The sequence below is a fragment of the Gigantopelta aegis genome, chromosome 2, assembly GCF_016097555.1.
Source record: "Gigantopelta aegis isolate Gae_Host chromosome 2, Gae_host_genome, whole genome shotgun sequence".
Lineage (NCBI taxonomy): Eukaryota > Metazoa > Mollusca > Gastropoda > Neomphalida > Peltospiridae > Gigantopelta > Gigantopelta aegis.
The window spans coordinates 24,510,819-24,538,703 of NC_054700.1; the positions used below are offsets into that span (position 1 = coordinate 24,510,819).

The following is a 27,885-nucleotide window of genomic DNA, read 5'->3' on the forward strand; positions in this document are numbered from 1 at the left end:
ATATTTATGGGTCATAGTTTGGTTGATATATTGCATATAGTGTTTTTAAACACAAACGTTAACCTGGTCGCCTATGGTATTTTAATTGGTATAGTCCAACCTACAAGTAACGCGACCATGAAAAAACGTGACGGAATCTACCGACATTTTCCGATTGCAGGAGGCGGAAGAAGAAAATACTACTTCCGCATTTAGAAAGATGGCTGATATGTGGGTAAAATTTAGCTGAAATGGGCAAGATTGAAACGTTTTCAATTAAGCTAAACAAAGAACAGAATGTCTTTAAACCAGGAGAAACTGTAGCCGGATGGCTTGTTGTAGATTTGAAAGAATGCATCAAAATTAATTGTAAGTTACATTTTTTAATCGACAGACGACTGAGACGTAGATTTTAGTTTTACAAAGATACAGTGCTGTCCGGTGTATCGGCGCACCTAAGCATTCAAGGACCATTTTCTATGTGAACACTGAAATACGTAATAAAATATCTCTCACCAATGAAGCGGTGCATAATCTGAAATACAATACAAATTGTTTTATATCTGTAGTAAATAAACATTTTAAAATGGTGCATAAAATTGATAAATATAGGCACAGTGCCTATATTTATCAATTTTATGCACCATTTTAAAAGGGCTTGCGCTGTCGGTAGCCAAATTAGCCATTGGCTAACTTTAAAAAAAAATGGCTAATAAAATTTGCAAGTGGCGAAAATTCTGATGTGAACAAACGGTTACATAATCTATCCGACACCTCAAACATAATAATACTACCAAATATTCAATTAGCATAATAGCCATCTCGCGACCGGTAACGAGAAACAGTGTCATGCAGAATACAGCGTAGGGCTTATAATATTTGCTTATTTTAATAATCACGGTTATTAATTTTAACGGCATGCATTCAACATGTATAACAGCAACGTCTGCAAAATCTGTAACTTGTTATTTTTACTTTGTAAAATCTTTGAACCAAAGTAATAAAAACAGACCGACAATGCGTGTCAATTTGAATACACATGCCAGTTCAAGGCCGAAAAGACGTGTAGGCCGTCTCGAGAGCTGAGTTCAGCCAAACCGAACGAAAACAAAACGTTTGCTAGATTGGTTTGTGCGCTTCACATTAAACCAAATGGACACAACGAACACCAATCAAATAGTTCGTGAACGTTAGAAAGAATGTTCATTTGCTGAACTGAGGACAGCTCTCGGTGCAAATATACGTCACGCTTCAGAGTCAGCTGACACCCACGTGTCAAGAGACATCGTTGCGGACGTTAAACAATACGATTACGCAAAAGTAAATCTTGATGTTAATTTGTAGAAAAACTAGTTGTTCGCATCAATGAATACCTAACTGCAGTTTTTGTTTATTCCTTTGTCTTTGTTAATTTCGTACCCATGATTGAGAGCACGCATGCAGATCGCGATCGCCGGAAATGAAAATGCAGTATTTAAATTGTACAAATTGCAGTTAAATGTACACTGAATAAAATTAGTTTACAATAATCATATTTGTTACATAATTTTAGATACAAATTTGTAAGACTGTGAGGTGACATTTAATAAGTTAGCTGGATTTTAAAAAGACCGTAAATTTTAATTTGATTAAAAATTGGGTTTTTGGGTTTTTTTATTTAATAAATGGAGTATACTGTGAAGTCGGCATTCTTAGCTGAGGTATTTTGTAAGCATAAAATACAACAAGCATTTAATGCGACGCTGAAATCAACAGCAACAACATGGCTCAAATTATGAAATTGTTTGGGGTGTGGAATTGATGGGTCACTTAAAAAAGCAATTCAAACAAACATAAAGATTGCTATTTAAAGAAATAATGAGGTTTATAATAACGGAAAAAAAAAAAAAAAAAAGCTCTAAAATTTTTATTTGGGAAAATAGGAAGAAAAAACAACACCCTCCATAAACATCCACCCACCCCCATATTTCTGTAAGTTTGTTAATTTAATGTCATATACCTTAGAAATGGGGGTGGGTGTATGGGTACTGGCATAACCCCATTCCAACCCCACCCCCGCTGAAAAATCGAAGTAATATACTAACTGCCCCTACCCCCATTGAGGTTTTGTTATTCCTATTTATTCCAGTTTGTACACAATTAGCTGAAAAAGATACATTTTCATATTCATATATAAATACTCTATACAGTACTGCGTAAAACAAATTTGGCTAAAGCATTTTCAATATGGCTAATAAAAATTCTATTTGGCTAATATTTTGGCTACAGGTATTTTTGATCCAGGGTGTCGCACCCCCTTGTATCCAAAACGATTTGCATGTCCGGTGATTCGGCGCAGTAGATGCAGGCATCGAAATAAGTCGATATCGGTTGTTCAGGTTACTGGGAGGTTACCACATGTGAGAAAAGTCGAGAACGGTGTTTCGTTCTCCACAAAAATTTCAACGAACAGTAGTTTCCAGGGTTCGCACGGGCCTGGAAAAGTCCTTGAATTTTTGACGTAGTACTTGAAAAGTACTGGAATTTTGCAAATTCAGAAAAAGTCCTGGAAAAGTACTGGAATTTCATTAAAAACTACTTGAAAATTGTCGAAATGTACTTGAGTTTTTTTTACAAGCAGAATGTCTCTCTTACAGTCTTACTGATTAAAATCTGGAACAAATTATAAGTATTTCTCGGGTATTTGTTGTAATCAAAACCCGGAAGTGATATGAGTTGCTGCCGATATAGATAGAGTGGCATACAAGTCCTTGTTGCACTTGCTATATGCACCACAGTGTGAAGATTAAAGTAGACTGGGCTGCTGTCTACTGGAAACAGTGCATTACTAATAGTTGAACCGGTTTATGAGCGAGACAGGTAACCAGTCATGTGCTGAAAAACGGTCAGCTGTAGTTAACTAGTGATGTGTGTGTGTGTTAAACTGCTTGTAACATTGTGCCAAAGACTACTTGAAAAACTGAAAAATGTACTTGAAAAGTACTGGAATTTCTGTTCACCAGGTCTGTATGAACTATGGTTTCGTTTCCGAACGTAAACCAGGTAATGTATTCCGGACTTCCTCGTTTAATTTTTTAGTAAGGAATTGCATCGATGTTCGCGCACACTTGTGCAATTGCAAGCAATTATAGTCATTCCGCATTTAAGCAGCGTCCACTAGATCAATTTCCTTCCGCATTTCGTTTTTTGTACCTATGTTTGTGCGCACCGATACAATTTCAGAACGTTCATAAATGCATGTATACTAAAATAATCATAGTGTAAGGGCATTAAAAAGTAGTAGTAACAGGAATTCAATTCTAACTATCATATAGTTGTGGTAACCTATAGGTTACCAGGCTATATTTTGTGGTAACCTGTAAATGGGTTACCAGACACAATGCTTATTTTGATGCCTGTAGATGTGGATCGTTGACCCCACTATTTATAGACCGCCCATGACCTCACTTAGTAGCCCATAAACACTACACTATTGTCCCAGGATTATTTTAGTACTTTTTTTGTTTTGTCTTGTTAAAAATATTACTATGAAAATGAACAATCACACATGACCCATTTCATGATCATTTTTCGGAATCGTTTTCTTGAGTGGCACTACTGCAGATGCATACATGTTAATTTTCATGCATGGCTAAGATGCCTACATTAGACTGGTTTTAACATTCTTAATATCAATTAGGCTGCCCTACTATACACAAAAACAGGTGAATGATTTATTTTGAAATTATGATATAATTATTGATAATTTTATTTTATTTTTTAATTACACCCGTAACAATAAATATGTTGATACTTGATTACTTATTGAAAAAGGAAATGAACTTTAATTTGTTAAAAACACTGACAACATGACAACTTCCTAAGCATACTTAAGCAAAATACCAAGTGCGCCAAATCACCGGACGCGTAGATACGCCGGACACGGTTGTAATCATAATCCGATAGCATCATTGATACATCTGCCGTCAACCAAGTTTGACGTCAGATTCACTTATATACATGTATGCCTATAACACCTGTGAACTCACCATTTTTTTGTAGACTGAGTTAATACTATTTCACTATTGGCTGATTAAGACTAAATGTTTTTTGACAAGTTGTTCCAAATTTTTTAATACTGATTCATAATTCGCTAAAAGACTTTTCAAATAGCCGTCTATTTGCCAATCATTCAGACCGCCAACATATTGGAAATTGGGTGACCTGTTATATATGCACTTCCTGACAGGAAGTGAATCAGCCAGTTTGAAAGAGGTTAGCCATCTGATCTTTTAAAACTTCACTTTAATTGGGGTCAGTGGATTTGAAAATTCACTGACCATGGTTAAAAATGCACTTGACCAATTTTAATAAAGCAAAAATACCCGTAAATGAAAGCAGTCAACTTTTCAGTGTACATTTTAATCAGTTTGTCAATTTACACAACAGATATGTTGATGAGGCATACTTTATGGTTTGTTTAGAAGTCTTTAGAAAAACATGTAAAAGATTTTCATCAGTTTAGCATTTATAAACTTGATAAAGTTACCCACTACAACAATTATAATGGCATTAAAAACTAATCAGTGTTCTCACTGCTCCATTTAAGCGGGTCGGGCCGCTGATGCATTTTGCCGCTCTCCTTTCATGTTCTGCTGCCCTCTTTATTTTCCCGCACCCTACTATATTTGACAGCACCTATCTCTGCTATCTCCAAATGCACACAATAATATTATAAACTTTTCATTTTGGAGGATATCACCGCTTATAAAAACAACGGAAGTGGTGGTGTTTATCATTAAAATCATTTATCTTGGGTGCCAACTAATATATATACCACCTTTACAAAAACGAAACTACTTTTTATCAGCTGGCGATATTTTATCACTGCGATTGATTTTGAGAACTATTGGCAAATAAATTGTAAATGGCCCCTTAAACGTCATAATATGACTTATGATTTCAGATCTGAAAGTGTCATTCATTGGGCGAGGACATGTGTTTTGGACGGAGACGAAAGCAAGCAGTCGTCACTCGGGTAGTGAGCTGGAGATTGTAATCTTCGATGCTGATGAGAGCTACTTCGACAATGACTTTATTCTCTGGGGAAATGGCAGTACGTACCCTGTTTAAATCTAGAGCTTTTTCTTTCTTTCTTCTTAACCTTTACATTATTTGTATTTCTTGTATACATGTACATGTTTTGTATCTTGTATGTATGACTGATACACACTGAACTAAATCAATTAATTCATCTTTTGTGAAATATATTCTACTTGTCCTTGGCGTGGTCTAAACTTTACATACATGTACATGCATTCATCCATATACATAGGGGTGCAGAAATGGAAAATATTTCACTTGCTTGCCGGACCAGAAACAACTAAAATTTACTAGCCAGCTAGAATTTTTACTAGTCTGCTAGCTTATAGAACAGTATATTATTTGTTAACAGTATTATATTATATAGACAAACACATTAATAAGAACACTTAGTAAGTGATTAACATAAAGTGGCAAATGAAATAACTTGAGACCCAAACTTTGACTGACAAGGGGCAGGATTTAGTTCATTCGATTGAGTGCCCGCCTGAGGTGCTTGTGTCGCAGGATCGAATCACCTCAGTGAATCCATTCAACTGATTGGGTTTTTCCTCGTTCCAACTAGTGCACCACACCAGGTCAAAGACCATGGTATGTTCTTACCTGTCTGTGGGAAAGTGCATGTAAAAGATCCCTTGCTGCATGAGGAAAATATAGTAGGTTTCCTCTGTTGACTACGAGTCAGAATTACCAAATGTTTGACATTCAGTTGATGATGATTAATTAATCAATGATCTCTAGTGGTGTCATTAAACAAAACAAACTTCTTGATTGATAAATCAATAAATGTAAAAATATTCTGGTAAAGATAAAGCTTTCACATTTCTTTCATCTAGATTTGCAAAATTCAAGTGACATCCCGCAGGTATTTAACAGAACAATATATTCAAAACATACCAGCAAAATACTATTAACATAAAACAAGCCATTTGTAGGAAGTAATGACCTTCGTCTGGCACTGTTTCAAGCTTGTGCAATTCAAAACTCCAAAGTCATCTATTGTCAATGCAGTACATGTATGTGTATTTCATCATCATTCTGAATGGTTTGGAATTCTGGCACAGCTGTTGCAGAGTTGCTGATTCAGTATGCACATCCACCCCCAACCCCACAATTAAAAAACCCAAAATACAGTCGGTCATAAAAAGACATCACCCGTTGGACTGGTAAGTTGCATTTTTTAACTTGTCCGTCAGAATTTTCACTCTCATTTGGTGAGCAGGCGAGTACTTTCTGCACCCCTGCGTATGTATGTATTTGATTATTGTTTTGTAAAACATTTTATGTGAATAATATAAAAAGGTTAAAAATTTCATTGTATATTGCAAGCCAGTGGCTAAAGCATTTTCAGATTACATTGTTATATGTAGTGATGCTGCAGAATGTTTGATTTAAATTTTCTAAGTTGGCCAGTTCGGTGGGCCCATTGGGCTATTTCTCGTTCCAGCCAGTGCACCATGACTGGTATATCAAAGGCTGTGGTATGTACTACCCTGTCTGTGGGATGGTGCATATAAAAGATCCCTTGCTGCTTATCGAAAAGAGTAGCCCATGAAGTGGCGACAGTGGGTTTCTTCTCTCAATATCTGTGTGGTCCTTAACCATTTGTCTGACGCTATATAACCTCAAAATAAAATGTGTTGAGTGCATTGTTAAATAAAACGTTTCCTTTCTTCAGGACTTCTACATATAATAATATATATATAAGTTTGTGTGTCCGGGACTGGGTGCTTAACAACTGGTTGTACTTGTAGATTAATTTTACTAATCCACATAAACTGTGATAAACACCGGGTTTTACCATAAAATATTTGAACACCCCTACTCCCGTGAACTCTAAACCAAGATAGGTTTTCTATTACACACATTCCTGTTTGTTTGCAGATCTTGACGATTCAAGCTTGGCGAAGGTAAAAACAAGTGATGCCGATGTTACAACAGAAATGCCAGAAGGCCACCATGAATTCCCAATCAGTTTCACTCTGCCGCAGGATTTACCATCTTCATATGAGAGTCAGATGGGATTTGTTCGCTATCTTGTCAAAGCAAAAATGTCTGTTCCAGGAAAATTCAATAACTGTACCACAAAAGCTCCATTCTCGGTGAATTCTGAATATGATCTCAACACGGATAGAAGAGCAAAGGTACATGTAAAACAGGCAGTTTAGCATGAACATTTCAAGTTTTCCATAAATACTGTTAGTTAAGCGTTTTTTTTGACAGGCGCACAGGATTGTACGCCCCTCCAAAATCTCTATTTCCTGTGCCTCAGGAAATACAGATTTTGGAGGGACGTTCTGTCCCGTACGCCTGTCAAAAAAATGTGTAACAAATTTATTACCTTTTAGATCTTTGTTTTATAATTAAACTAAAATTACACTAACAGTCAAATTTTTCCTGGTGGTTTTACCCTGAAATTATTTCGGACCCCGTGTTTCGCAATAGGAGACGACTCTTAGCGCCTTATTATCTTGCATGTTTTAAACGTTTATGATTATGTTGTAATCATATCGGAAAAGCAATATTGAACACCTGCAGCCGAACACCAGTATTTGTACTAACTTGTAGAACCTGTAAAAAAAAGCATGTCATGTTATTACTTAAAATATGTTCGCGATAATTAGCCCAAGTTCTAACAAGGTAACTGATTAAGCAATGCTATATTCTGTTCCTTGGAACCAGTGGGTTTTCCACATCCCAACTATCCTAATCATGTTCGTTGTACATAATAATGAAATTCAAGACAAGTTGATTCCTACACATATTTAGCTGCACGTGCCTCAAACCATCTAACACTGAAAAGATATATATATAATTTTGTGCATCAAGTTATCTGAATAGTACATATTGTGATTAAAAAATCAAATTGTCTCCATCAGTGTATGTCATAATTATATTTCTATAGTACTACTGAAACTTTTTAATAAATTATAACTCATTATTGGTTTATTAGTTCATTTTTTACTACATATATCTGCTACACATGTGCGATTTTTCACTCGCCTAAGCATTTTGAGGTGTGTGATTTTTCACTCGCCTTTGTTTTTCAAAAGCCAAGGACTGCACTCAAAATGAATTCAAGACTTTTAACAAATTTAATCAGTGAGGCATGTTGGACAAAATTTTGTCGGTCTCATCTGCAGTTTGTATTTTCGTACAACCAATCGAGCAAGTCATGTGACATTTCGTATACCCTGGCAAATTCTGTATTTTTCCGCAAATGACACAGTGTACTTGTGTAATGCATTGGCTATTGACCAATCAAAATGCATGAAATTTATCTAAAAGGTAATAAATGTATACATATGTTCTACAAGATATTTTATGGTTTGTACATTTTAATGTTGCACATATTTTTTATTTGTATAAATTTATTTTTGGAATACAATCACAAAACCAAGGGAGTTTCTTGAACATTGTCACCTTTAATACCAAAACTTAAATACAAAACATAAAATACCAGTATATTAGCTTTAGATTTGAGCATGCTAAATCTTATATTATGATCCATAACCTAGTTTTGTATTTGAAAACAAAAATGTAATGTACAGGTAAGTAGTTATGTATAGTGCTGACCAGGGGTGGGGAAAAATAAAATTGTCAATCGGTCCCACTTGATGTCGATATTTGCCAAATAGTTTTTTTAAAAATCAATGATATTTGTATAGTTTTATCTTGAATCATGAACGTGAAATGATAAAGATGAAAACATGATTTTTTTTTTATTATCACAAATAATGATCAGTGAAAACCCCCACAAATTGTATATATTTTACATAATAGAATAAATAATATAAAAAAGAAATAAAAGTTATGAATTTTAATTCCCATATATGTATAAAAAGTACGAGTATTCAATACGGTGTCCTGAAAATTAATAAAAGATGGCACCGTTTGACAGCCTGAGCTAGCACATGTTTAGACAAAGAGAGTAATAACGTTATCACTGATTAGATGAAATTTGACCTCTACTGGCTCTTGAGATAACAGTACATGTAGCTGTTCTGCTTACTCCCACTTGTTAAAAAAAAGGTGAAAACCTTTTGTTAATTTTAAAATCCTTTATAATTATTGGATACACTACATTGAACAGTCAACAATAAATACATTTATAGATTATTTCATTATATTTTATGCTATTTTAAGCAGATTGTATTGCACAAAAGCCTCGACCCGAAAGAGCTCCGTACACAGCCTGTCACAGGTGTTGATTGTAACCAGTTGCAAATTCTGGAGTGTAATACCTTGATGGCTTTCTAAACCAAGAATGGTGCTATCGTTAACGTCTGTTTAATCTCTTGACTGGCTCAGCGACTTTGATAAATGTCTAGCCTAGTGGCAGTCGATTGACACTACTGTAGGTCCAACTTCAGTGACTGGCGATGTACTTTGGCAGACTTTAAAATCACAAATGTCTAAAACACCAGCCATATTGACCACTATTTATTTATTATTTTAAATCATGCACGAGATACCGATGTCTGGGCTGGCCGGTCCACTTGACTGATAGGAATTTGTTCCAATAATAGAAATGGACAGGTGCTTCGGACCACCAAGAATGACAAAAGCGGGACCGGCAAACGCGCATTTTAAAAAATTAATTTCGATCTCAGAGATCGAGAATCGGTCCCAGACCGGGAAAAAAGGGCTTTTCCCCATCCCTGGTGCTGACTGTATTTGCAGCAATCTGATTGTTATTATTATTTTTAATAGTAGTGTTTTATTATCTATTGTTTGTTTTAGGAAAAGATCTGTCATCGTGAGCAGAGGAAGGTTGGCTGCTGGTGTTTTGACTCGGGGGTTTACAACATCAATTTCTCTCTCGACCGCAGAGGTTATGTTCCTGGTGAAAGGCTTTGCATTAATGCTCAAGTGATTAACCATTCAGGCAGTGCAATCACTCCAGAACTAAGTCTTTGCATGGTATGTAGATACAGCGTACTTGAAGGTACCTGGCTGCATAGGTGTATGGGCTCCAATTTTTGTTGGAGGGCAGGCTAATGTTTTTGCCTAAATTAAGCGAAAATGCCTATATCTGAATAACATTTATTCTGTCTATGGGATGGTGCATATACGGTGTATACCACGAAATCAAATTCCATTAACGACCATAGTAACATATGTGGCTAAAATTCCTGCCTGCAGCATATCAATTGACCTAAACACCACAGATATAAATACTACAACCTCTCACCCTTAAAGTGAATGAATGAATGTATAACGACACTCCAGCATAAAAATACACATTGGCTATTGGGTGTCACAAATGGTTCTTAAAGTGAATCAAAAAAAAATTTGGGGTGAAGCTGCTCATTTCAGAGATAACAGGTAGCGTCTATGACTACTCTAGTTCTATACAAAATTTGAGGTGGGTTTTTTTACAGGTACTCCATACTTGTTTCAAGCACAAGGCTACTTGACACACTGTTACTAGATGAAATAAAATTGCATACTTTTTTTTTGAACAGATGAAACTATTTTTTTTTACAACAAACACACTCACATTTATCACCAGTCACAGGACTGCTCTAGCACCTCGAACTTTGACCCAGCCAGAAGTTATTTGGTTCATAAAAAAAAACCCTCGCTACTAATGGAAAAATGTAGTGGGTTTCCTCTCTAAGACTGTGTTTAAGAATTACCTAATGTTTGACATCCAATAGCTGATGATTAATAAATAATGTGTTCTAGTGGTGTCATTAAACAAAACAAAGTTTTAACTAATTGAGGCAGGCTTTTATTCAATGATTTACAGTATATTAGATCACACAAGTTATCTCCCTTTTTTTCTAAACACCTACTGTCCCAGAATTAGTCACTGGCGAAGTCAGAGGCTAAGTCTGGGGGTGGGTGTGCCTGAACCTTCACTGAATATGGGCACGTTAATAGAGTTCCTTTCCTTCCCTTTCTTAACAAATGACTGTTTTTTAATGAATCTGTTTTTTCAAGTATGGTGTTAATTTTATTTCAAGTGAAAAGTTATTTTCCCTTGAGAAGTTGTTCTTTATTTTAACTGTTCTGCAACGTTAATAATTTCATGCTTTCTAGTCATTGACAGGTGATTCAGTTGGAGGCAATATACATAGTGGGTTTTTTTTTTATTATTCATCAGGGATAATCACTTGTGAAAATGCCCAGTTATAATTTGTGAAAAACAGTTTGCATGTTTTAGATCAGACAGTACAACCACACAAAGCTGTGTGATTTAGTTTATAATAATGAGCATTTTTCTTTTCAGACAACTCACTATCATGCAAAATCAAAATCTTTGTCATCGACTTCAAAAAGCAAAACCAAAACAAAGACCGTCGACTCGCGCACCTGTTCGACAGTTCAGCCCCGGAGTGACTTTGTTATAAATGAGACGATACGCATACCCCCACTACCGCCGTCTAACCTGACTGGCTGCGAGGCAATCGACACAAAGTATCATCTCTGGGTAAGAAAGCAAAGTTATTATCTTTTTCCCCATCCGTATATTGTTGTGTGTTGGTTGACTTTGTTGACCTTATTTTGCCCCTCAGTTTCTGGTACAAAATCGTTCAAGCTGCCCCATATTTTATGCACCATTAGTTGAACCAGAGATATTGTCAGTCTGACATTCACGGGCATTCGTTTTGCTGAACCGATCAAAGTTTTAATATTATTATTTTAATAAAGATATTAAGATACACATGTATCTGAAAATTATAATAATTTTTTTAAGTGATCCTCTAATGGGGGATAACATTTTTCTGTTCATTTTATTTCCATCTTCATCAAATGAATCAATCACATTGATATCGCCACCCAAGATAAATGATTTTAATGATGCCAAAGCTCATGACATCTGAAAATTATTTCACTTGCAACATAAATTTGATAATAACTGGTAACTCGGTTATTATCCTCTATATAAGGTGATCTTGTAACATTAAAATTAACTGCTTGAAGCTTGTAGATAATGTTATACATTTTGTTTTGAAAATCTTCCTTGTAGATAAAGCTGTCACCAGGAGGTTGCTATGGTGACAATATAGAGATCTGTGAGGAGATAATAATAGGCACCATTCCTCTTGGAGTAACAGGTTCGAGTCTTCCCATTGTGGACGGTGCTGGTGGTGATCCCCCGCCTGACGTAACCGAGGCAACCATGCCTCGCCTGCCCTCAGACATGCGTAAGTTAGCAGATGTAGTTGTTGTGTCACTTTTTTAGTGGTCAACGTTCACGTTTAGTTCCAGTGAAACTTGATTTATTGTTGATCATACAAGTACCTGTACAAATTATTAAAGTTGTAGATAAATGAAACTTGGTTGATAATTGCTTTTATGAATGTTAATCTCAATACACATTAATGTTTTTTCTATTTATTAAATGAAATTAAAGATGTTTTAAAATTTTGCTTTTTTAATTTCTAATTTTAGTGGTGGTGTGTCGTGTAGCATATCTAGGTCACTACATCCTACTTTTCATGTATTACTGCACATATAACATTTAGACTACTGGATTAATTTTTGACAAAAACCACTTTGAGTTTATAATTTTTACTCGCATACATTCACTTAAATGTTTTATAAATACATAAAATAAAATTCATATTTGAATCGATAAGTATTATTTTCATGTATTTTTCTAATTGTTTAAAATTAAAATTAGGCAAAAAGTTGAAAAAGTCGCGTTTACTTGTGGCATTTGTGGCCAGCTGTCCAGTATTTATGTCCATTGTTCCCAATAACAGTGGCTTAGGGTTGAAAATTTAAATAAAAACCAAGGTCGCCAGTTGAAGAAAAATCTTACTGGTCGTTCTCAAATTCAACTAGCACTCAATTATCACATTGGAATTTAACTGCACAGTTAAAATTAAAACTAGTGTTTTTTGTTGAATAATAACCATTTGCGTTTTAAAATCCCGATGAATTGACGTTTAACTTGATAATGAATAAAGTAAAAATTCATATAAAAACATGTTATTAAGTTTTAAACCCATATAAACCTTAAAGAAAAAAAAAAACTTAAAGAGAAATTGAGTATAAATAAACATGTTTCTTTACAAAGTACCATTATATTAAACATATTAAAGGAACACGCCCTAGTTACGGCTAGTTGTTAACCATTACAGCGTTATTTTTGGCTATTAAACCCATTTTTTCACAAATAAAATTTCACTTTACTTACATTTTATTATTTAGAATACACATTTCCATTCACCTGAAGTGCTTTTTGGTAATCCTGATGTTTGTAAAACCACTAAATGCATTTTTTGTATTTCTTAAAATGCCGCGCCCACTCGAGAAAAACCTGTTAAGCAAGCGAGGTCCAATCTATTTTTAGAGGGAATCTTCCTGTGTAAATGTCACAGACGTTAGTATACCACGTGACCGTTATCATTTTGGTTTAGTTTGTTTTCTCGTGCACGGTTCGCGCAATCAACATCCGATTTGTTGTCGTTTGCTTGTTGTTCATTTGTGAGATATTTCTTCACAGTTCGTGAACATTTTCAGTAACAAAGTTCAGACAAGTAAGTGTCTCAATACAAAACGTTACGATATCTGGAGAGGGGATACAACCAGGACAGAACAGTTGGAACATGTCCAGGAGAGGTGAAACGAACGCACCCCAAGTCTGTGAAATTTGTCGTGACGTAGGCATTGTTGTGCTTCGAGTGACATCTACCGGTGACATCAGAATACTAACTTTCAAAATTATTTCAAGCAATTGGGACATGGGGATTCCCATGGTATTTATCGATATAAAACCTGCTTTTTCACTCCATTTCATAAAAACGTGATCTAAGTGTGTTACAGGTTTGTAGATTAACCAAATTATAATTTATTTTCGCTGGGTGGAACTAGGGTGTGCGGCTTTAAATTAATTTTTTATACAGGGTAAAAGATAATGCAGGACAGACTAAAGGTAGAACTGCGCGTGCTTTAGTTAACTAGTATGGGAGTGGCAGTCCTAGTTGTGGTAATGCAAGAGGGATGGAATAAACTTTGTGGTGGTGCAACATGGGTGAAATTGCCAGCAAATAATTTCCTCAGGAGTGGCTGTTCTAGATAGAGATCCATGGAATTATCCACTATTTTACCAAATGCCCATTTGTCTCTGCAATGTGCAGAGATACGGTCCTTGATCATGTATTATGATTGTGTCATTCAGATTACCTTGGATGTTCCATCAGTTGCCTTGAAACTTGTATCACAAACAAAAGAGTTAACCTATGCAGTTTGATGGTAATTTGTAAAGAATATTTTTTTAGTTTACACTGCACTTTTACCCCCAATAAAATGTTATTTGAGACAGTATGGGTTTAAAACTGAATAAATTAAGATGTTTTTATGTGAATTTTATATTTATTCATTATGTTGGTGCTGTCAAAATATAGAACATGTACTAGGTCTTCTGCTGCCAGATCTGTAGTTCGCGACAACATAGACGCAGTGTGTTTTGTCACATTCAATTCAGTATCGGTGTGTTTCTTTTTTAAATGAAATCCTTGTCTGAACCTTTTCTTCCTTATCAATTCATATAGGATCATTAAAGCTGCAGTGTCTGGAATATTTTTTATTATTTAAGCATTTAAGAATAGATGATCCAGTTCTGTTTGGTACATAAAAGGCCCACCACATTGCTATAGTTTTGCAATGCTCGCTTATCTACATTATCTAGGTCAACTGCAAACCCAATGGCCAGCTTGTTTTTTTTCAATTAGCAGGACGCAAGTAGAACTGGGAATTTATGCGATTTGCGCAGGCGCTGAGCTTCTCACGTGATTTTGAACAAATTTAAACTGTCTTGATTAAGGGATCGTCTCATACATGTACCTCCAAAATATATTTATATCCATAGAGGTATGATACAATACCTTTCCAGGGGTCAGTGGGGGATTTGCCGTGAAATTTTGACAGTGACCAGTGGTTGACATATGCGTTACATGTAAGGGGGTGTTAATAAAAACGTAACGCTCTAGGGGTAGAGGAAGAGGGCGGCATGTTTGATGTACCATTTATGAAGACTATATGTTATTTCTATTCATTACTTAGATCTAAAAATGTGGTGGGTTTTTTTAATGCGCGGTCGGTCTAGGATAGATCTTCATAGACGGGATTGTTCCAGCCAGTGTGCCATAACTGGTATATAAAAGGCCATGGTATGTGATATCCTGTCTGTGGGATGGTACATATAAATGATCCCTTGCTAAAAAAATAAAAAAAATAAAAATAAAATGTAACGGGTTTCCAAGGTGCGTGTGCAGGGATTTCAGTGGGGTTGGGGGTTATAGACTGCGTTGAGCGAAGTTTATATGGGGACATGTTCCCCCAGAAAATATATTGCAATTTTTTTTTATCTTGTTCAGGGAAGGGTTTCGACCCCCAATACCCTCCCTCCTGCACATGCGCCTGTTTCCTCTCTTAGATTATATGTCAAAATTACCAAATGTTTGACATCCAAAAGCAGATGATTATTAAATCAATATGCTCTAACACTGATGTCGTTAAACAAAACAAACTAATTTTACCCTTTCCAAATGAAATAATATTTATTTGAATTTGTCGATTTTACCACATGTAAAATTAAAAAGTGAAAACGGTAATTTTCTACTTTAGTATATTTTATTAAAAATATATACATGATCAATGTGTTATACAAACTAAACTTTGAAAGTTCTACTAACACTTTATAAAATATTAATTCTTAAGTAGGAAGGTACGATTGTCGATAGTATGTTGTCAAGATCAAAACCGGTTTTTAACGAAAGAATAGTACGTATCCTCAACCGAACATTCTTTGTACAGCGCAAGAATTCTCATTTCATTTTTTGAGACGCACCCTACAATTTCAAATCCGCAAATGCACCTGTTAACTGAAATTGACAACAGGCTGTCGTTTGTGGTTTGTCGAGCAATGGCCGCACAGGCGACGAATCGAAACGTATACTTTTGACGTTCTCCATTCATAGCGAACACACATGAATTTTTTAAAAGTGCAGTTGAACTTGTATTTCATATTTGTGCATGATATTATTATATGGTAACCAGACACTGTAACTTTAAGCCTTGCATGCATTTACAAGTTGGGATGGTAGTGTGTCGAGTAACATAACTAGGTCACCATGACCTATTTTTGACAACCGTATCATGTACCTCACCAGCACTCTTGTTTTTAACATCCATGGATCTATTAAAGTTTTAAATTTGTTTTAACGACACCACTAGAGCACATTGATTTATTAATCATCAGCTGTTGGATGTCAAACATTTGGTAATTTTGACATTCTTCTACTAGTAGCAAGGGATCGTTTATATGCACCATCCCATAGACAGGATAGCACATACCACGGCCTTTGATATACCAGTCGTAGTGACATCTATGAATGCAACTATAAGTGACACCAAATAAGTTTATGCTAGGCGATCATTTAATTGTGTGGATTTCTTGTTTAATAGATGAGATGGCATTTACAATTAAGAGATTTTGATCACTTTATAAATTTCGTTCATATGTTTTACATCACCAGTTGACCTGCCATTCAATTTGTTCATGTGTTTTACATCACCAGTTGACCTGCCATTCAATTTGTTCTTCCACAGGTGTTAGAAGTAGGTGGATGGGGACAAAACGGGTACTGCCTCCCCAACTCCGATGATTATGTATACCCCTAGGTGAAAGTGGAATTAATGAAATAATGTATAACTGCCCCCTTTCCCCTCTCAGGATTGCAGCATATTACTGCATTACAATTTTAACACAGTTATGCAATGGTCACTAAAATGTTTTAATTACAGATATGGTTTGAATCACAACAATTTTGTATTTGTTGTAGCACCTCCTACTTACGAAGAGTGTGTATTTGGAAAAGTAGCTATCATTGAAAAGGACGACAATGACCACACGAAAGTTGAAATGAACTTTGCCCCTCATTACATCTATTACAACTGGGACCAGAACGTGAACCTATGCTCAACCAATCAGATTCTCGGACAGCCATTTTCAGCCAATCAGTACCTAAGCAGGATTTAGCTCAGGACTGCTTACACATTTTATTTTCAGGTTTGTTTGGCAGCATTAACTGGGAGTTTTATAATGCTCCATTTCTTACCAAAAGCAGTTATTAAGACTTTTTGTTTATTTTATTTTGTTTTCAATACAAGTTTTTAGAATTCTAGTCTTAGTAATGAAAAATGAGGTGCCATTTGTTATTGAACTTGTTTATAAATGTTACTCAGTCGCATTATGTACAGATTAGAGTGCCTTTTTGGGCAGTGCCAATACAAACAATTTTCACAACATGTTAATTTGAACTGAATAGGAAATGTTTTTTCATTTGCTCACATACATGTATGCAACTACCATTTTTCCTAAATTTATGCAATATTTTCAATGTGCCTGGTATATGTTTGTGTGAATTCATATTAACAAATAACACATTCTAATCAATTTTGGTTGAACTTGAATATTCTTGGCAGAATAGTTAAGTCTTGAAGATGTTTTATCAGGACAATTTTCAATACTGAAAGATGGAAAAGATTTACTTATCTTATTTAGTATCTCTTTCACCTTCAGTTTCTGAAAAGCCTGTTTTCACAACATGTAGGCATTTTACAAATGAAATCTTTGCGATTCCCTGAAGAATGGCGAGGGTTTAAGCTAGACCCAAATAAATATTAGAAATTTGACAAATTTGGTCAGCAAATCCGTCACTGTGTTCAAGTTTCAGTTAGCCAAAACCAGAATATTTATTGATCTACAAACAGCACATGGTTTTTTGAATTAGCATTTTGGCAAATTAATAATAAAATGTATTCACCAAATTTGTTAACTTTAATTTGCATTTGGCCGTTTATTAAATGACGACTCACACCCTGAATAGCGACATACTAAAACTATATCTGAAGGCCATATGCATGTAGAGGCTTTGAATAATATGTTCTGGCTGTTTTTCTGCCTAGATGTCAGCTTAGTCATACATCACTTGACTAATTGTCATAAAATATGGTGCAAGTTTAACAATAGAAATATAAATTTTGGTGCATGTTTGACAAATTGTCAAGAAATTTGGTGCAAAGATAGAGAGGAACCTACAGATGATCCATATTGGATTGTTTTATATTGGAAGTTCAAGGTGACATTTTCTACCATATTTTGTAAGAGAGATAGCTGGTTGAGGTGTAGGTAAAAGAAGTTGCTACTCTGCCATGGCTAGTGGTCAGTGGTTAATCTTGGGACTATACCAGAATGAATTGGGTAGGAAGAGCTGGAGGCAATTTTTTGCATGTATACAGTGAAACCTGTCTAAACCAGGCCCTGAAAAAAACGGAATCCTGTCATAACTGGCCAAATCTCATGATCCTGAAATTTCTAAATTCTAAAAGGCGACCTTCTAAACACTGAATCCTGTCTAAATCAGATAAATATCAGGTCCCCCGTGTGATCTGGCTTAAACAGGTTTTACTATACTTACAGCACATAGAATAAAATGTATTTAAATCATGTTTGTATAGAGCCAAAATTGCAGCAAACTCACCAGGCATGAACTAATAATTACAGTGTACCTGTCAACTCTCCGGTATGATCCAATCTGGAGGTGAAACGGATTACCCAATAGATCTGATTTTGAAGGGAAATCATGCCGGGAGGTCAGAAATATTCATCACTCCATTAAAAGTATTGGGTCTTTTCTATTATTGATATATATACTAAGAGAAAGAAAGACGGGAACATTTGATATTGTAGACCAAGTTTCAGTTATTATGAACATCATGTCAGTATAAAATACAAAGATGTGTTACAGGGAACATTTTGTTTTCAAAATCTTGATTAGTTATATTTCTAGTCAATTAAAAAGTGATAAGCAACTACCAGGCGAGGTCAAAAACATGGAGCGAAGTCACTTCTCTCTCAAACTTTAGAGATGACGAAGTTTTTAACAGCAAGGAGACTTGAATTTTTAATCCAAAAAATAAAATATGCAAAAAGAAGTTATCTCAATACAGGTGCAACTTTTACAATCTGTATTTTTTTTTTTTTTTTTTTTATTTTTTCAGTCTGTACTGCTATATGTGCTCTATAGGTTTTTAAAAAAAAATCACCATTCCATATGTTGCCTTCTTTAGAAATAATGAAATATAATTGAAAAGCACTAATTTAAATGTTTGGAATTCATTCTCTCACAAGTTTGTGTTTTCATTTCATTTAATAACTACTCCATGCAGAGTATTATCCTCGTAGATTAATCTACCCCGGTCAAGCTTACCCAGAGGCAATTAAATGTGTTCCACAGTCACAATTTCTTAATTGAGACACTGTGGAGTTGTCCGACTGAATGGGTACTAGTATCCGTGAAGGTGTCAAAATTGCTTATCTGCTACACCTTGTCACTGTTGTTTAAAATGAAACATTATTTTATAGAATTTACAGTGGCCGCTTGACACAGGCACTTTAGCGACTTGGAGATCCAGTTTAGGTGGTTGCTGGTTGTGTAGGACAGGTTAACACTTATTATGAATGCATATACATTAAAAATCTGCTACGACAGCTAGCTTTGCTTGTATTATTTTATCATTGAATTTATTCATTATGACAAAGTCTACATAAAACTAGTTAATTACTCCCTAAATTTGTTTCATGTTGAGGACTGCTACTCCAAACATTTTTTTTTTCAATGTATTTTCTGGTGGAGCATGACCAAAACCAAATTCACTCCCCATAGTCTAGACCCCCACCCGTGTACAATTTCCAGCACATTCTCCTGACAATACGCTTCAACAGTCAGTAGCATGTTTAGGCCTACTATTAGTACCAGACACAGGTGTTGTCTGAGCTAGACCGTCTATCTGTGAGCCTGTCGCATGATTTTGTGGTGACAGTATCTCATCAAACTCTCAGACACGTAACACCTAATTAATATCTATAAATAGGTGTTCCTCAAGTTCTTCACCATTCATCCATGACTGTATACATTGCAAGTGATGACTATTTTTAAAAAGGCAACACAGATTTCGCCTTATGGTGACAGGCATGGCGAAGTCAGGCTGGTCAGAGCGAACTTTTGGCTCACTTCACCCTGTTGTATGAGGCCTGAACTACTGTTTAATGTTTTTAAATTGTATAGCGATCTCTGAATCTCGAGTAGCAAATCACGACACGATACTCAACAAAATGTTGCCGGTATTATGAGATATAATGTTAATACCACGCTCGACTTCCTGACACTGGGTGAGGGTTTTAGTTCCAGTCACTCTGTTAGTGATGATGTGATCCCTTATTTCTTTCAATCAATATATATATGTGTGTGTGTATATATATATTGAAGGTGTATGCGGTGATAGAATTGAAATATTTGGTCTAATGCATAAATACCTTTGAAATGCTATGCATATGCCGTACTCTGTGTTTAAGACTTATAGTGCTATTTTAACACAGTAATTGTCTTGTACTGAATGTTGTACTCCTAATACTCCAAAACTAACAACCAGTCAAATATGTTTACTGTTGTGATACAAATTTAATGTTTACTTGTTTGATATATTTTGTATTTTACTGAACTTCTAAAACCAGTTGTAATTGCTAGCTATCATTATGCTAACATAATATAATTTGTGTCTCGCCTTTATGAAGGTATACATGTAGGTAATACTTTCATGATGGTGGCGGAAGCAAACACATCAACTTCTGCATTAAATTTTAGATAGTTTCTCACAAACTATAAATCTAGGTCAATGAAACTCGGTTTACATGTCATGTCATGTCATAGGGTTTTACGTGCACATTCAGAACAAGCTGTTGGTGGAAAGGTGGGGGAGGGGAGAGGATGGACCGCCTGCACTGGCAGGTGCAAGTGAGCACCAGCAGCCCGATCGAATCAGTAGCAGGCGGGTGGGGGTGGTGGTGGTGCTATGGAATTTTTAATGGAGCCGTTAATGCCAAAGAGAAAGGGGTGCGCAATTTTGATTGATGAAATTTGGCGCAATTTTGAACGGTTGGTCGAAAGGTAAATGGCCCAGCTAATATAGGTTTTGATATTAGTGAATCGAGAGTAGCTCGTTAATTATAGACCTCTATGATGCTGGGTGTCTCCCTAGGTTGCCCATAGGGCCCTTATAAAGGGCCTGACTGCTTCTGGTCGTGGCATGACAACCCAGGGGAGACTCGTGCACTTGTGTAGTTGACACTGGCAGGCAAGGCAGTTGTTCCGGGTTGGCCGACGTGATGTTGTTGGCGTAGTCCTCCTCTTTAGTGTCACCAAGAACAAGTTATCACCAGCAGCAAGTATTGGGGGTTTGGGTGGGAGGCTGATATTCTTTTGTTCAGCTTCCCCCAGGTGCATTGCAATTGTGTACTCGGAACCAGTATTCTTTTGTCTGGTTCCTTATTAGAGCACGTGCTGGGCCATTAAATGGGTGCGGGTGCATTGTTAGTCAATGCACCCTGTGTACTGATGCAGTGAGCGTGTAGTCTGTGTGTGAATCCTACTTTTGTGTTAAGGTTGTACCTATTGTCTTAAGTCCCTATTCTAGTGAGTTCAACGGTCATTCATGACCACCCATCCCCCTCAGTCTTTGTATAGCATTGAATACAATGACGGAGGGGGATTTATACTAGCCTAGCTATCTAATTTGAAGGGTGGAACCCTTATAGTGTAAGTATTGGTTTAAAAAGCCTAGTGCTTGGCATACTTAACTTTATTACCAATGAATGAAACGAAATTAACAGTGGCAGGTAGCAATTGTACAGTAGAACAGTTGACAGACAGGTACTTAATTTGAAGAATTTTGATTTCCGCCCCCTAAATAGAATATCTTAGTAGCCTTACTTGGTTTGTTTCATGCATCAGTAATAAAGAACATGGTGCGAGTGCAAAGACAAATTCGTGCAGTTTATTTACAGTTAGATGTGGTGGGGTTCTTGATCCGTGATTGGTTGGATTGGACCACTGAGGGGTGCTGCAAAAAAAGAAGGTGATATTTAGTGGTGTCCTATCCTGGTTGATTGTCTAACGATGTTGATTGGCTGGTTATTAGCCAATTGGGTTGTTGCGATTTCGATCCGGTCTTAGTGGAAATTGTTTTTTTTTAAAAATCTAATGTATCGCTAACGGACGTGGGGTATGCCAGTTGTCAATCACGGGTTTCAGAACATTAACATATTTACAGTAGAATAATATGGTTATCGTGGTTAGGTCTAGTTGGCATTGGCATATCTAGTGGTTATTAATCACTCGCTACCATCCCGCCGTTAATCCCCAGGTTGAAGTGACTGGTTGAGTGCTTAAGGTCGCTCTTCCATCCAGGGGATGTACAGGCGGGTGGTTTTGAGTAATTGTTAATTTGTATTGCTAAATTTATGCCAGCTAATTTGGTTGAGCATATGCTTCACTTTTGTCTTTCACCGTTCTCCCCCCGGGTGGAATACTAAAGCATTCTGCATGTTTCCACGCAGTGGGCATTTGACCTCCCTCCAGATTCAGTTAAAGAGCGATAACACTACCTTTAGGGCTAGGTCCGGCATGTGCTTGAGTAATGTGTAACTTGTTTGATCAGGCCCAGTGGCAGTACTTATTTTTAGCTTTAAGAGCTGTTTTTAATTCTAACTCTATCCGACCTAAACACTTATGTGGATAAAATAATTACTAAATTGCGCATAGGTAAATCATCGCAGCTCAGCAGCTGCTCTTTCACCAATAAAATCTTTCACCAATAAAAACCCTGACTGTGAGTGTGGCACCCGGGAAGACATGAAACATTATCTCCTGGATTGCATGTTACACGACAGTCAGAGAAAACTAATGATAGAATCAATAGCCGAAGCCAACCATAACAAACCAATTACGCCTAACTTTCTACTTAACCCTGATAAATATCTAAAACATAAAACCTTCAAAGCAGTATATCAGTTCGTCCAGTCCACCAAACTGCCTTGCCAGCGTTCAGTCGACGCGGACCCCCAACCCGACTGATCGCAGGCAGGATGGGAAACCGTAGCACACCCACCGGGCTCCTGACAGTCATAAAGTTAAAAACTAAAACTAGAAAATGATCACAAACCACATGCCTGTACATCTCCCGGAGGGAAGAGCGACCTTCTGCACTCGACCAACATGCACTCCAATCTGGGGGACCAACGGAGGGAAGGTGGCGATCTATAATTAAGATAAGTAATTAATACGCCGCTTAATTTTAGTGCTATTCCTCTAAGGTTGTAGTGTGCCAGTTGATGACATCACAAAATGTTACATCCCACTTGGTGTTCAAGTGGAATGTATCACTTTGGTATGTACCAAGATATTTTTAACCATATGGGTAATAATTATAATTATGACTTCATTTTCCATCATAATTGCATTTAATTTAATTATGTGATTAATGTAGTACAAATACCAAGGATTGTTCAGGTAGTGCTTACACAACAGGTTTTCCATTTTTTAATAGATATACTGACCACCCATGAAATAAAATGTATTTAAACCAATTATACACAGAATAACTTTTATATTGTTTCAAAAATGTATATTAATCATTCAAAGGAAAATCCACTTGCTTACTGCCATGTTGTAGTAATATACAGTGAGACTTTTTATTTTAGCTGAACCCCCCCCCCCCCCAATTTATTTTTAGCAATTTTGTGAAAATTGTTGCCAAATTAAAGTTTAAGATATATCCAAACAAACTGTAACAAAATTTAGATTCTTTAAAGAATTGTATTTATTAGGTTTGTGAATGAGTTCCATTTATTCTTGTGAAAGACTGCTTACACTCTTAACTTGTATTTACTAGTCTATAAAGGCATCCATAGATCTCCAAAATATGCTGTTATGAAGAGATAGCTTCTTTTTTTTTTTTCAGAGGTAGAGAATAACGGGTCATTGATGTAGTTGTATGTTATCCACTTCTTCCTGTGATGGTGAAATTGGTGGATTCCCCATAAATTTGTCCTGAACAGGATAAAACCATTGACCAATGTCATTTTCTGTTGTTAGTTTTATACTGCAAACCATAAAAAATAATGAAGAAATCATATTTATTCCTAATTATTCATACACAAACTAGTCCAAAGTACATGACTTGAGTCAGGATTAGGTTACATAACATGTTGTATATGACTTTATTCACTTGTTCATCAGCCAAAACAAACAATGGTTGCAAGATAAATGCATTTTTGTGCACATTGAGTGTTCCTAATGTGCAGTTCTAAACAGCCAGTTGTTGTACAAGGTGTGTGTTATAGCAGGCATATTTTTATGTTGTATTTATGTATTGACAGTGCATGCATGTTTTAACAGTATTACACAGTTTTGTTTGATTTAAACTCAGTTGGAGTTGTACTAATTTATTACCGTGTGTTTGTGTGTGTGTTGCACTGGTCATAATTCTACATGCATCATATTGTACATTGCATAATTCATTTGTTGTTTTCTTCTACATACTATTATTTCACATCATTTTGGTTTTCGTGTGAAAACTTTGTTTTATTAATCTCATAATCTAATATTATCCTCTTTTTCATTTTAAATCTGATTTCTGGTACTAAAGGTATCGATGAATCAGAGAAATGGGATTCAGTGGCATATTGCTAATATATACTTGCCTTTTAATGATAACTTTCATTATGATAATTTATACCACTATTTTGTGGTTTTATATTTGGTTGTTTGTCAAGTTGAGCTATATGAGCAGACCTCTGAAAATTGTGAGAATGATAGTTTCAGTTTCCCTGAGTTAATGAGTTTCAGTTTCCCTGAGTTAATGATAGTTTCAATTTCCCGGAGTTAATGATAGTTTTGGTTGCCCTAAGTTAATGATAGTTTCAGTTTCCTGCAGTTAATGATAGTTTTGGTTGCCCTGAGTTAATGATAGTTTTGGTTGCCCTAAGTTAATGATAATTTTGGTTGCCCTGAGTTAATGATAGTTTCAATTGCCCTGAGTTAATGATAGTTTCAGTTTCCTGGAGTTAATGATAGTTTAAGTTGCCCAGAGTTCATGATAGTTTTGGTTGCCTTGAGTTTATGATAGTTTCAATTGCCCTGAGTTAATGATAGTTTCAGTTTCCTGGAGTTAATGATAGTTTAAGTTGCCCAGAGTTCATGATAGTTTTGGTTGCCTTGAGTTTATGATAGTTTCAGTTACTCTGAGTGCCCTGAATTCATGATAATTGCAGTTGCCCTGAGTTCATGAATTTACGACTTCATTGCCCCTCTGTTTTGTAGGTGCCAGAGAAATGATGATTTCTTGTAAAACAACATGTTTTGAAAGGTTTTTAGGTGTCAAAGTAAAACCAAAAGGCATTGCATTCTTTTTGAAAGGAAGAGAGAGAAAGAGATTAAAATGCATTACAAATGGGTAATGATGTAAAACGAATTGTTCTGGTGAATATGGCTTCTAATATGATTATATATGATAAGTAGTGTTTGGATAATCACATTGTCATGAATCTGTCCCTTTAAATTTTATTGTATTTTCTGATGAAAACTCTTTAAAAAGGCCACTTCAAACTGAATTACTGTCCTGGGTCAGGCCCCTGGCCATGCCCGAGACTGAACCTAGGATAGACGTGCCCGAAACCTTCGTGGTATATGGGCATGTTGTTCTCACTCACTCAAATTTGGGGCCCTTGTACCTCCATCTAGATCCACTATTGCATGGTTGTAATAGGTTTTGCAAAATTAATTAGGTTATCTGTTAGTCCCTGTCTGTCCAACCGGAAGAGACTGTAGGTTTTGTCTCTGTCTGTCTGTCCGTCCATTCATCTATCTGCTCCACATATAGTTCTACAGACGTTTTGTGCAATGCAATTTAAGGGACATGAAAATTTGTTGGGCATGGTAGGGGACGTGTATTGTTTTAGCAGTATTCTCAGAATGCTTGTGTGTTTTTGGAATAACCCATAAATGGTTTAAGCAAGCTTTCATTTTTCAGAGGTCCATATGTTTCTTGCTTAAAATAGTAACTTCACATCTAGTATTCAACATCCTGAAATTTTTAACTTTTATACAAATGAGTGATAAGCATACAAGATGGGTGGGGGGGCTAGTACGGTAGCAAATCCTCACATTTGGGCAAAACTTTCAGCAATATTTGAGCGAAATGAGCTGACCTGAAACCTTTTCACTATGTATTTCCATCATTCTACCCACAATATTAGTGAAAATGCATAGTGATTCGATTGCAACCCTGTATAGCTGTTCGGCATTATTGCTAAAATGAACAAATGTTTTTAACCAGATTGGGTTTTTTTTTAATTTGGACAAAAATTGTCCTCTTCCCCTACAATAATGGGAGCCTGTACACCTAGTTAAAATGTTCTGAATTGTCACACAGCCAGATGCTTAGGTAGGAAGTATTTGTGAAAGGCACATTAACACCCCCTCCCCCCCCCCCGTCCCCGTCCCCCAGTAATATAAAAAATGTTGGCATACATGAACGTCTATAGACATTGGGGTAAACAGTGATACGCCATGTGTACAGAACTGAATATGCAATATTTTTTGAGGACGATGTACCTTTAATACTCATAAAAAGCATAATTGTTTTCTAACTGAAAATAGATCTTGTTAACACTCCACTATGTTCTGTGTCAACAGATCTGAGATGAGCCAGTGCAGTTTCATTACAAAACGTTTTTATGCGTTATAGCTTGTTTAGCCATGTCAAAATTGCTTTGATTGGATGAATTAAAGGTCATCTGAACATGTAGTAGCATTGGTTAGACCTACTAACAGGCACTTAAAATCGTTGAGGTCAGTAAAATCTAATTGAAAAATCATCAGATCAGCAAAAGAACAGTTTGGTAACTGTTTTGGTGGGTAACTTATTGTAATAATGCAGGCCTCGAAATTAGTGGTCGCTACATTGACAAATATGACAAACGTTTTTGCTCAATTTGAAATGGAAGCTTAAAATGTGTCATTGAAAAATGTTTCTATGAAATACAAATCACTGTTTGTTTTTTCTTTTTGCACTGATTTATCCAACTTGACCATGAAAGAAAACCATCTCTAGCTGAGCAACTTAAAACTGTTTGGCTCATGACCCAAAACTTTTCATCGGGTCCAAGATATGTTTAAAATGAGTTTGTGTCTGTTAATGACTGAATACCACTTATTTTTAGTGAACTGTAGTTTTTCATATTTCTGTTATATTCTTTATTGCATTTTTATTAGTTGTAGCATTTACATTTGCATATCTTCATTTTAAAAAATGTTTTCATAAAACATTTAAAACAAATTGTTATTAGTTGATCGAATCACTAATATATCACCACATAAGGTACTGAATTATTATATATTGGTGTTTTTTTGCCATTTTAACAGTCACAATATTTTGTGCAGTCCTTTTTGTTGTTACTTTAAAATCTGTTTGAAATGTATTGTCATTTAGATAGCCATTTATTGCATCTTTGAACACCATATTGATCCATGTCAATATTATAAATGTACTATTATTTGTCCATGTCATCATATGTCGTATACTTTATTACTTAATTGATGCATTAGTATTATTCATTTAACACATGTTTTCCCCTGTTCCATTGTTTGTGTAGTATCTGATATTCAAAGTAGATTGCCGCTGGTTTGAAAAATGCACCAAGCCTCGAATGTGTACACCACATCTGAGTTTGGATGACAAATAACACGCAGATTGTCAAAGTAAAGTTTCTTTTATATAACGACACCACTAGAGCACATTGATTTATGAATCATCGGCTATTGGATGTAAACATATGGTCATTTTGACAGTCATAGAGAGGAAACATTTTTCAATTATTAGCAATGGATCTTTTATATGCACCATCCCACAGACAGGATAACACATACCAGTACTACGGCCTTTGATATTCCAGTCGTGATG

General features: G+C 35.8%; 1 protein-coding gene across 2 annotated transcripts; it reads left to right on the forward strand.

Annotated features, from left to right (window-relative positions):
* Positions 1-207: 207 nt before the first annotated feature.
* LOC121383066 (arrestin domain-containing protein 2-like) lies at positions 208-27,759 on the forward strand. 2 transcript variants are annotated; one of them, XM_041512847.1, is made up of 8 exons: positions 208-348; positions 4,925-5,074; positions 6,946-7,205; positions 9,805-9,984; positions 11,300-11,500; positions 12,041-12,218; positions 16,866-17,092; positions 23,884-27,759. In XM_041512847.1, exons 1-7 carry the CDS (start codon positions 231-233, stop codon positions 17,060-17,062), a joined length of 1,284 nt encoding a protein of 427 aa, XP_041368781.1. In that variant the 5' UTR covers positions 208-230; the 3' UTR covers positions 17,063-17,092; positions 23,884-27,759. The 2 variants fall into 2 exon arrangements, with proteins under 2 accessions (XP_041368781.1, XP_041368772.1); XM_041512838.1 differs by lacking the exon at positions 23,884-27,759 and having other exon boundaries at positions 16,866-19,576.
* Positions 27,760-27,885: the final 126 nt, after the last annotated feature.